At 42.5% G+C, this 12191-nt stretch overlaps 1 protein-coding gene across 2 annotated transcripts in view; it reads left to right on the top strand.

Moving 5' to 3' along the window:
* The window catches only part of map3k2 (mitogen-activated protein kinase kinase kinase 2), a 78604-nt gene extending 72368 nt beyond the window's left edge, over positions 1-6236 (top strand). For both annotated transcript variants that reach the window (XM_072261079.1, XM_072261080.1), the window contains exons 15-17: positions 98-227; positions 1889-2066; positions 6011-6236. In XM_072261079.1, the coding sequence (XP_072117180.1) occupies positions 98-227; positions 1889-2066; positions 6011-6236 (534 nt within the window). The remainder of the gene's footprint in view (positions 1-97; positions 228-1888; positions 2067-6010) is intronic.
* Positions 6237-12191: the final 5955 nt, after the last annotated feature.

The raw sequence follows: 12191 nt of genomic DNA, 5'->3' as shown, positions 1-12191 counted from the left end.
TACAAACAAACTTCAAGGATAGAAATTATTGGGGGAGGGTATGGTTTAATAATGGAATTTGCAAAATGGCTTTTTAACAGGTATTGTTTCCGAATAGGGTTCAATAAAGGACCAACTGAAAGCCTATGGTGCACTGACAGAGAACGTGACACGGAAGTACACACGGCAGATCCTGGAGGGTGTTTCCTATCTGCACAGTAACATGATTGTACACAGGGATGTAAAAGGTGAGTGTGGGGGCGGGGGATTGAGGTTGATGTCATAGGCACTCACCAGGGTCTTGCTGTCCAAAGAGGTTTTCATTTTGTTGAGCCATATAGAGATATGGCAGTGAGCCCTAATCTCATGTAATCACTGTAAAGATTAGCTTTATTTTTATTTATTTTATTTAGAGATACAGCGTGGTACAGCCCCCTCCTGCCCAGAAACCCACTTATTTAACACTAGCCTAATGACAGGACAATTTATAATGATCAAGTAACCTACTAACCATTAGGTCTTTGGAATGCGAGAGGAAACTGGAGCACCCGGAGGAAATCCATGCAGTCAGGGGAGAATGTCCAAACTTCTTACAGACAGCACCGGAATTGAACACCGAACTCTAAAGCCCCAAACTATAACGCCATCACACCACCACGAAACGTGCAGTGAAATGCATTGTTTGCATCAAATCAAATCAGTGTCGGGGGGCAACCCACGTATGTTGCCACACTTCTGGCACCAGCATAACATGTCCACAACTCACTCACCCTGTTGTACTGGGGGCTAGCAACAAGAAAATGGGATGTGAATTGTGCTAATGTGGCAGCAGGGAACTGCAGACAAAAGTAGAGACGTGGAATGCAGCAGGGACGATACCCAAGCTTCAAGAACTTCACTAATTACGTTATAGGTTGCACACATTGTATAATAGAAAATTGGATTTTCTACGAGACATGTGGACGGTCATTTTATTCTATAACCTGGACCTAGTCTGTTATTTAATTAAGTCCTTTGTGGCCACCATTCTGTTAAAAAAAAATGCAGTTTACTGGTAATCTCATAAACTGAGAATGTAAGATTTTTACCAAATTCATGCTCAGGTAGATCAGCTTCGACTGGTCTCCTGGTGTGCACCGGTTTTTAATAATTTACTTGTTATTTCAAACACCAACTCTGTGTGGCTTCTCAGTTTGCTCCTACAAACCCTAACCCATAGCTGAGGCTTTATAAAGCTTTGGTCAGACTGTATTTAGAGTATTGTGAACAGTGTTGGGTCCCTTACCTATGAAAAGATGTGCTTACATTGGAGGGAGTACAGAAGAGGTTCACCAGAATGAGCCCCAGAATGAAAAGATTAACGTTTGGGAGCATTTGATGTCTTTGGACCTGTACTCACTGGAGTTTAGAAGAATGAGAGGGGACCTCATTGAAACCTATTGAATATTGAAAGGCCTAGACAGTGTGGATATGGAGAGAAGGTTTCCTATAATAGGGGAGTCTAAGACCAGAAGGCACAACCTCAGAATGGAGTGCCATCCATTTAGAACGGAGATGAGGAGGAATTTCATTAGCCAAAGGATGGTAAATCTGTGGAATTTACTGCGACTGATAGCTGTAGAGCCCAAGTCATTGTGTATATTTAGAAGAGGTTGATAGGTTCTGGATTACTCAGGTCATCAAAGGTTACAGTGAGAAGGCAGGAGAATAGGATTGAGAGGAATAATAAATCAGCCATGACCAAGTGGTGGAACAGACCCGATGGGCTGAATGGTCTCATTCTGCCCCTGTTTTATGGTCTTGTGGACGTGGGAATTGAGCTACATAGTATCAGAAAAGTAACAATAATTGCCAGATTTGGGTGCCTGCCTTTTGAACTGACCTGAAATGTTGCATTTTTGTCTGGAAGGTGCAAACATTTTACGGGACTCTGCCGGCAATGTGAAGCTGGGAGATTTTGGTGCCAGTCGACGGTTACAGACAATCTGCTTGTCGGGAACAGGCATGAACTCAGTCACAGGCACCCCTTACTGGATGAGTCCAGAAGTGATCAGCGGAGAAGGTTATGGCCGAAAAGCCGATATCTGGTAAGTTGGATTGTGAATAAGATCCCTCTCACTAATAGAGGCTGAAGTGGCCCTGTGTTTAGTTCCAGGGCCCATCTGGATCAGCCAGTCTTACAGTACACAGTCTCCATCTTAAGGTTTGATGCCACTCTGAAGATTGGGTTGTTTTGACACTCATTGGGTCTCTACTTCTCATTGTTCCATGAGTTATTGAGCACTACAGCACAGAAATAGGCCTTTTGGATTATCTAGTCTGTGCCAAAATATTATTCTCCTTAATCCCATCAACCTGCACCAGGACCATACCCCTCCCATCCACGTACCTATCCATATTTCTCCCAGATGTTGAAACTGAACCCACAGTTACCACTTCTACTGGCAGCTCATTCCACCCTCTCAGTGAAGAAGTTCACTTTTATGTTTCCCTTAAACATTTCACCTTTCACTCTTAACCCATGACGTATAGGTGTAGTCCCCACCAACCTCAGTGGAAGAAGCTTGCTTGCATTTACCCTATCTATATCCCTCATAATTTTGCTTTCCATTTTTGTTTTGCTTTGTATTGTCTCTCTGTCATGGTTATAGTCATAGTCATACTTTATTGATCCCGGGGGAAATTGGTTTTCGTTACAGTTGCTTCATAAATAATTAAATAGTAATAAAACCATAAATAATTAATAGTAATTTGTAAATTATGCCAGTAAATTATGAAATAAGTCCAGGCAGCCTATTGGCTCAGGGTGTCTGACCCTCCAAGGGAGGAGTTGTAAAGTTTGATGGCCACAGGCGGGAATGACTTCCTATGACGCTCTGTGTTGCATCTGGGTGGAATGAGTCTCTGGCTGAATGTATCCTGTGTCCACCCAGTCCATTATGTAGTGGATGGGAGACATTGTCCAAGATGGCATGCAACTTAGACAGCATCCTCTTTTCAGACACCACTGTCACCGTCATGGTTAGCCATCCTGTAAAGGATTCTGACTGCAAGGATAAAAGTTGCTGTTGGATAAACTCAGTCATAGGAGGACACTGGACAGGCCTTTTGGTCCAGGATGTTAGAACATAAAACAGTAGGGGTCCTTCAGCCCATAATGTTGTGCTGACCTTTTAACCAACAACACAGTCATTCTAACCCTTCCTTCCTCGATAGTCCTCCATTTTTCTTTCATCCATGAGCCTACATAAATATGTTTTAAGTGTCCCTAATCTGTATGCCTCTACTGCCACATCCAGTGGTGTGCTCCAGGCACTTGCTAGTCTCTGACATCTACCCAGCTCCTCCACTCACCTTAGTGGGATGTTGTCCGGTACTAGCCACTGCCATCCTGTGAAAGCAAATCACTGGCTTCCACTTTATAGAGCAGGGGTAGGCAACCTTAAGCACAAATGATTTTCTAGCGTGTGTTATTCATTAATTTGAGGCAAAACATAACTAGATGTATTTAAATGGATAATTCCCATATTTCAAGCTTTTTATGGCATTTATCTGGCCCACCATCCATTCATTAATACGCGATCCGGCCCACAGAGGCAAAAAGGTTACCGACCCCTGTTATAGAGCATTAAACATTATAGCACAGTACAGGCCCTTTGACTCAAGGTGTTGTGCCAGCCTTTTAACCTACTCTATGATGAATCGAATTCCCTCCCACATAGTCCTCCATTTTCCTATCAATCATGAGCCTATCTCAAAATCTCGTAAATGTCCCTAATGTATCTGCCCCTACCACCGCCCCTGGCAGCGTGTTCCACACACCCACCACTCTCTGTGTTAAAAAAAGAGCAAGCCTACCTGACATTCCCCCCGGCCCCCCCATATACTTTCCTCCAATCACCTTAATATTGTGCCCTTTTTTATTTGCCATTTCTGCTCTGGGGAAAAGTCTTGGTGTCCACTTGATTTGCATTAAATGTTTGTATTGCAAAGTTTTAAATTTTGTATTCATCTGTCCAGCTCGTTCTAGCCTTTCTGAGTTGCTTCCTCCAGTTTGATTGCCCAACCGAACATAGTTTCGACACCAAGTTTTGTTTGTGTTGCACTCAGTTCTGAGGCCATTTCCTTTCGGGGAATCAGCTTGGCTGTAAAGTTCTCCTTTACAATTGGGACTAGCTGGGTTGGCACCGTGGTCTGTAATTACCCTATCTATACCCCTCATAATTTTGTATACCTCTAACAAATCTGCTGTCATCCTCTTACACTCCAGGAAATAAAATCCTAACCTATTCAACATTTCCCTATGATTCATGTCCTCAAGACCCAGCAAAATCCTTGTAAAATTTCTCTGTACTCTTTCAATCTTATTGACATCTTTCCTGTTGTTAGGTGACCAGAACTGCACACAGTACTTCAAATTAGACCTCACCAACATCTTATCCAACTTCAATATAATATCCCAATTCTTGAAGGCCCATGTGTTAAAAACCCTCTTTACGACTCTATCCACTTGGAGAATGCCTGGATTAGAGAGATGTCTTATGAGGATAGGCTGAGTGAGGTAGGGTTTTACTCTTTGGAGCAAAGGAGGGTGAGAGATGACTTGATAGAGATGTACAAGATGTTAAGAGACATGGATAGTGTGGACAGCCAGAGACTGTTCCCCAGAGTAGAAATGGCTAACATAAGGAGCATAATTTTAAAATATTGGAGCGAAGCATAGGGAGGATATCAGAGGTAGGTATTTTACACGGAGAGTGGAGTGTGCGTGGAACGCCCTACCATGAGTGGTGGTAGAGGTAAATACATCAGGGACATTTAATAAACTCTTAGATAGGCACATGGATGATAGAAAAATGGAGGGCTATGTGGAAGGAAAAGGGTTAGATTGATCTTGAGTAAGTTAAAAGGTTGGCACAACAGCATGGGCCTATGACATTTCTTTCTAGTCACACCCAACCACAGTGGAAAAGCCTGCTTGCATCTACCCTATCATACCTCCCCTCATTTTCCTATGATCCAGAGAAAAATATCCTGTAATGTGCTGTAATGTTTCTTTTCCATATATCTGCGATGCCACTTTCAATCTTATTGATATCTTTTTTGTGGGTAGGTGACCAAAATTGTACATGATACTCCAGGTTTATCCTCCCCAAACGTCTCATACAACTTCAACATAACATCCCATCTCCTTTGATTTATGAAGGCCAATGTGCCAAAAGCTCTCCTTATGACCCTATCTACCAGTTACACCACTTCCAATCTTAAAAAAGGATCTAGTGCTTTCCTGGCGTATATGATGAATAAACTTCCTCGGGCATTCAGCCAGATACAGGTATTGATTATATCCGACATCTCAATGACAAACTCTGCCGTCTTCATCAGGGATGATGCCAGGGCGTGTCTAGTCCGGTGGTATTTATACCCCTGTAGTCTATCCTTCTTGATTGGTTAGTCCTCACCCAATCAGGGTTTCACTCTCCCACCTTGTTTACAATTGAATTCCAGTTCTCAGTTAGAGCAAGACCTTCTTTGTTAACATTCTGTACCATGCCGCACCAATGGCATTTGGGACCGCCTGGTAAAGAAAGCTATTGAACTAAAACTAAAGAAAAAGAATTTTAACTAAGACAAAGGTCTCACTGTAAGTAAGAACTGGAATTTGATTTTAAATAAGGTAGAAAAGCAGAAACCTGATTGGATGAAGACTAACCAATCAGGAGGGACAGACTATCGGGGTAGAAATACCACTGGACTAAACATGCCCAGACATCATTCCTGATGGAGATGGTAGAGTTTATCATTGAAACATCAGTTATAATTAATACATGTACCCGGTTGGAAGCCTGAGAAGAGCTTATTCAACTTTGAATCTTATGGATATCTTTCCTGTAGGTAGGTGTCCAGAATTGCACACAATACTGCAAATGTGGTCTCACCCATTTCCATCAGTTTTGCTTAGATTTGCATGCTCTGGGAGCGCCGCAGCCAGTGCTTGTTTTCATTGGGTTTTGCCTGTTTGCTTCTGTAGGAGTGTTGGGTGCACGGTCGTGGAGATGCTTACCGAGAAACCACCCTGGGCTGAGTTCGAAGCTATGGCTGCAATCTTCAAGATCGCCACTCAGCCGACAAACCCCCAGCTGCCTCCTCACGTGTCAGACCACAGTCGGGACTTTTTGAAAAAGATATTTGTGGAGGTGAAGCAGAGGCCGTCAGCGGAAGAACTGTTACGCCACACCTTCGTGCACTATCACTAGCGACTAACCTCAGCCTCCAATACGTTTATTTTCTATCTGATTGCACTTTTTCAGCGTATAATTTTGGTGACTCTAGGTGTTTCCTAGGTTGTAATTTATACCTAAATTCGTATTTATAATGAGATTTTTTTGGCATTCTCAGAAAGGGAATGATCGGAAGGTTTTTTACAGTGTATTCACACAGTACTCTGATGTTCTTCAAGGTAAAGCACTTTATTACATAACTCATTCCTGGTTACAGATTGTCAGATGCCATGTAGCTGGCCCTAGTTCCCTCACTAATTATACAAATTCCGTCCATAGCAGAGACGGAGCCCTCTAAATGTATTCAACCGCCGCTCCTAATCCAAGAGACTGTTATGCAAACTATTCCTGCATTTCTAGTTTGCTGTGGATGATATGATCAGTCTCTGGAATTCCTGCAGGTTCCCTCATAGTCCAGTCCTGCACCCTAGAAACCAGAATTATCATATACAAGGCGCACTGTGTAACCATGATATCCATCGGCTCCTTCTTCAACATCCATCTGGAGCGGGGAGAAGATCTAATATTTCCTTATTGATCAGGAGCCGGCTTTGGGACCTGCCCAGGAAACATTTTCCTACAACTGATGCCACCGTCAGCACTCCAGACAAACCTATTATTTTATGTCTTAAACATGTAATTAAGTATATTTGTTGTTTGTCCTCCACGTCTTTGGATTCTATTGAGGTAACACCTGAGGTGATAAACACAAGAGATTCTGCAATCCGGGATAACAGACACAAAGCGCTGGAGGAACTCAGCAGGTCAGACAGCATCTGTGGGGTTGACATTTTGGACGAGTCCTTTCACCAATCTTGATGTAGGGTGTTGGCCCGAAACATTGACTGTTTATTCCTTTCCATAGATGCTGCTTAACCTGCTGAGTTACTCCAGCATTTTGTGTATGTTACCGTGGGAGAAGGGTTATCTGGCTAGCCCCGGCAAACTTCACACCAGCTTGCCTTTGTGCAGTGGCATTGAGTCCATCTCTGCCACACTGTTCTGAAACTTGGTGCCATTTCAGTTGCCAAACAGGTGCCGTTATACATAATATTACCACAAACTGAACTGATGCCTTTATCTTATTCCCAGCTGTGCCAAACGCGATTCTCCTGAACTTTGCAAGCCTCGGACTTAAATTGTAATCTGAGTTAAATTAATCTCAGGAATTTACAGTGCCGGAGTCATCAGCAATGAACCCGCACTCGGTGTCATTCAGTCCACCTTCATGGATCCTTGCGAGGATAAGTTCACGAGTTACTTCTGCTCTTGAGAATAAGTTGTGCCATTCTGAGCTACGATGACCTGTCTGGCCATTGCAATCTTCCTTCTGTGGCACTTCCTCTGCAGTCTTCCTCATTGCGCCTTCCATTATTGAGACAAGGACCACAAGTGGTTCAGGTAGAAAATGCTCAGGATAGACGCGTGGGTACAATTTATAAAAAACACAGCATCGACAAGCTCATAAGTCACCAGAAATAGCTAATCAGTACTGTACTTTGATCAAAACTGTGTCCTGGGCTAATATATGCAAGAGGTTTCGATTGGCACTATGCAAAGTGGCTCCAGATTAACTTGAGACGGTATTGTTCTTTATGGGCCTGGTATTTCAGTATCCTCTTCAGCTGTCCAACTTTCATTTTTCATTTTCACATAAAGACAAACTAGTTATGAAGTGTTTCTAAATATTCACTTTATTCCCAAACAGCACATTTTCTATGTCAAAGTTTCTAAAACTTAATCCTAACAAAAATTTTACTGCATATTTCCCCACCCCCCTGCTTTTCCACTCCTCCCCCATTCCTTCCCCACACCTCGTTTCTTTCCCTACCCCCACTCATTCTCCATCCACCCGCTTCTCTCCCACTACCTGCTCTCCCCTCACCCCTTCCCCACCCTCCCCCAGCTCTTTTGCTCACCCCTCCAGAGAGTGTCTGAGGAGAGGTCTCACAATATTATTTTTATCTAGCAACAGTCAAAGGTGCTCGTAATCATAACAAGTTTGTTGTGTATGTGATCTGTGTTGATGTAGCAGTTCTGGCATTAAGGTACACTGTACGTTTGCATTGCAGATATTCTACTGAATGGCAGTTCTGCTGTTAATGTACACTGTACGTTTACAGAACAGATGTCCCACTGAATGACAGTTCTGCCGTTAAGGTGCGCTGCAGATTTGCTACAGAACAGTAGTTCTGCCATTAAGGTACGCTATTTGTTGGTAGTACAGATGTTCTACAGAACAGCAGTTCTGTTGTGAAGGTATGCTGCACATTTGCAGCACAGATGCTCTACAGAACAACAGCTCTGCCATTAAGGTACGCTGTACATTTACAGTGCAGATACTCTACAGAATGGCAGCTCTGCCATTAAGGTACGCTGCATGTTTACAGCACAGATGCTCTACAGAACGGTAGTTCTGCCATTAAGGTACGCTATACGTTTACAGTGCAGATGCTGTACAGAACAGCAGCTCTGCCATTAAGGTACGCTGTATGTTTACAGTACAGATGTTCTGATTTTCTCCAGCTGATCATTCTGTTAGTCGTTGCTTTATATCATCACCTGTTCTCTGAAAACAATTTTGTCTCTCACTTCTCTCACCATTGGCCCATTAGACGTTATGTTTTTAATGTTCACGGTTGAGCATTTGCAGATAATAAAGAAGTCAGCGTGCATGTTGTTACCCAAGCAACACACATCAAAGTTGCTGGTGAACGCAGCATCTCTAGGAAGAGGTACAGTCGACGTTTCAGGCCGAGACCCTTTGTCAGAGTCCTGACGAAGGGTCTCAGCCTGAAACGTCGACTGTACCTCTTCCTAGAGATGCTTGGCCTGCTGCGTTCACCAGCAACTTTGATGTGTGTTGCCTGAATTTCCAGCATCTGCAGAATTCCTGTTGTTTATGTTGTTACCCAAGTAGGTTTACCTTCGTTTAGCATTGTGGTATGAATGAAACTGGGCGTGGGTACACTGAATCTACCACAGTCTTTGATCTCGCAGATTGTTCTCATTTTCTTTTCCAAAGAAGTTGGTGATTGTCTGAGACGGCAAAATTTGTACTTTCCATGGATCATAAAGCAATTAGAGATTAGTTTATGGCATAGAAGGCTACATGCCTAATGTGAGTAAATGGGATTTGTGTAAAGGGGTGCTGGGCTGAAGGGTTTCCTTGTCTCTTAAGTCTCTTTGTCAGGAAACACTGGGCATCTTAAATCTGATATTTTCAAAAGACCATGAGACATAGGAGCAGAATTTGGTCATTTGATCCATCAAGCCTACCCCACCATTCGATCAAGGCTGATTATTCTCCCTCTCAACCCGACTCGCCTGCATTTTTCCTGCAACCTTTGACACCCTGACTAATCAACAACCTATCAATCTCCATTTCTTTATGTTGGAGGCTGTGACAGTCCTCAGGACCATCCCATCTACCCACTCCCAACAATACTCTCCAGATTCTACCACACACCTGCATGCTAGGGGGCATTTTACAGTGGGCGGTTAACTTACATAGAACTTAGAAATTACACCTCTCCTCCAGTTTGAGCAATGTTAAATCTGCTCACTGAATCTGCCTCTTGCATTGTCTTAACTGTTAAGCACAGGTCCTTGTTCCAAACCAGGGGTTCCAAACCTTTTTTATGCCATGGACCAATACCATTAAGCAAGGAGTCCATGGACCCCATGTTGAGAACTGTTGTAAACACTGTAGTTGTCGATGGGAGTTCTGAACAAACATGAAGAGTTTTTCTGTAGCCGTGATCAATCTCTCTGGAAAAAGTCTCCTTTTTTACATGCCTAACTTGGTTTCAAAGACTAGATAGTTCAACATGTGGCAACGGATTGGATTAAAACCCAGTGTGAAGATAGTGCAAGAGATTCATTTATGTCTTTGTTGTTTGGTGAAATAAGGCTTCCTCCACATCCTTCCATCAAACTCTTCCAAGGCAGATACAATATGACTTGGGTACAGAATGAAGCAACCTCTACACTGTCGCATCAAACACTCCTAGGACATGGATAGCATGAGTTGGGTACATCTAGAGAAGCTCCTTCTACTCTTTTCCATCAAATACTACCAAGGCAGGGACAGAATAGCTTAAATTAAGAGTGAGGCCATCTCTACACTGTCCCATCAAACTCACCTAAAGCAGGGATAACGCAGATTAATTGCAGAATAAATCTCCCTCGATTCTGCCCTACCTCAGTCTCGATACCAACAGAGCACTTCCCAAGATATGGTGGGATATTTTTCCAGATCCCATACATAAGCCCTGAAACACCCTGTTAGACCATGAGACATATGACCTCAAGCCACCTCTCATCACAGCTTTCGCGGGTGTTAATTTTAGGTCATAAGATACAGGAGCAGAATTAGGCCATTCAGCCTATCGAGTCTGTTCTGCTATTCCAACATGGATGATTTATTATCCCTCTCAACCCCATTCTCCTGCCTTCTCCCTAGAACCCTTACTAAAACCTATCAGCCTCCACTTTAAATATATCCAATGACTTAGCTTCCATAACTGTCTGTGGCAATGAATTCCACAGAATCACTATCCTCTGGCTAAAGAAATTCCTCCTCATCTGTTTTACTCTGATCTTAAACTCCCCCACTATTGGAGACATCCTCTCCACATCCACTCTGTCTAGGCCTTTCAATATTTGATAGGTTTCAATGAGATCCCTCTCATTATTCTAAACTCCAGTGAGTACAGGCCCTGAGCCAATCAAATGCTCCTCATATATTAGTACATCAGCCTCTGGCCATTAAAATTATACAAATTCTTTCACATCAATACAAATAGATATCTGTGGGACTGAAGCATGTTATTTGTTTCTACCCCGCACTGCCCAACTCTTGATGTGTTGCAAATGAAGCCTTTCTTCACCTACAAACGTAGTTAGTAGTAGCTGATATTGAATGGTACTTATGGTGCAATTGTCCTATTGTATAGACAGACACAAATGTAATTTGAATTGCGAGAATTACATTGTTAAAGAACATCTTTAACAATAATTGATTTGGTAGTTTCAAACATGGTCTGCAAATGTGAACTTATCACTGGTCTTGGTCGATTATTCCTGACCGGTTGAACTCCTGATATCTTCTAAAATCAAAATCAGGTTTAATATTACTAATGTACATCATGAAATTTATTGTTTTGTGGCAGCAGTACATTGTAATACATAATAAAAAACTATAAATTACAAATTACAATAAGAAGTATATATGTAAAACAAAAATAAGTAGTGCGAAAAAGAGCAAAAATTGTGCGGTAGTTCATGGACTGTTGGCAGAGGGGTAGAAACTGTTCCCAGAAGAAGTTTGCACATCTTGGTTAGTGGGTAGTGATGAGTATTTCTTTATTTACCTGCAAATACCTGCAAGAAAATAAATCTCAAGGTAGTATATGGGGACATATACACTCTTTGATAATAATTTTACTTTACCAGATATACAGGGACCTTCCACAACCAGTACTATGATAATTTGAAACCAAATGGTCTTAGGCAGAAGCAGTTACAGGTCCAGATTTGAGCTTAGGCTGGGCTAAGGAACCAAGTGAAATTCACTGAGAGTGTACAGAGTGTTGTTCCTCGATTTGGACCTGTGAATATTGGACCTTCTTATGGTTTATTTTGCCGATTATTTTGTGCCAATTTCTAATTGAGTTCCTAGAGAAGGGGTTGCTAATATCTTGGGTGTTAGAGGAATGAGATAGAGAAGAGAGAGAGCTCCTTTGAGCTGGGAAAAGGTGTGTGTACAGCGGGAATCTCATTCATACTCACAACGTTGAATTCTCATCCACATTGCTGTTTGCCCCACCACTTAAAGTTAAGGTGGCACACTGTCTGTTTGAGAGATAGAGCACTCCAGCACAGAAACAGTCCCTTCAGCCCATCTGGTCCATGCCAAACTGTTATTCT

Source organism: Mobula birostris, chromosome 6 (genome assembly GCF_030028105.1).
Source record: "Mobula birostris isolate sMobBir1 chromosome 6, sMobBir1.hap1, whole genome shotgun sequence".
NCBI lineage: Eukaryota > Metazoa > Chordata > Chondrichthyes > Myliobatiformes > Myliobatidae > Mobula > Mobula birostris.
Note: the sequence above shows the minus strand (reverse complement) of the source record. Positions and strands in the feature narration are given on the sequence as shown.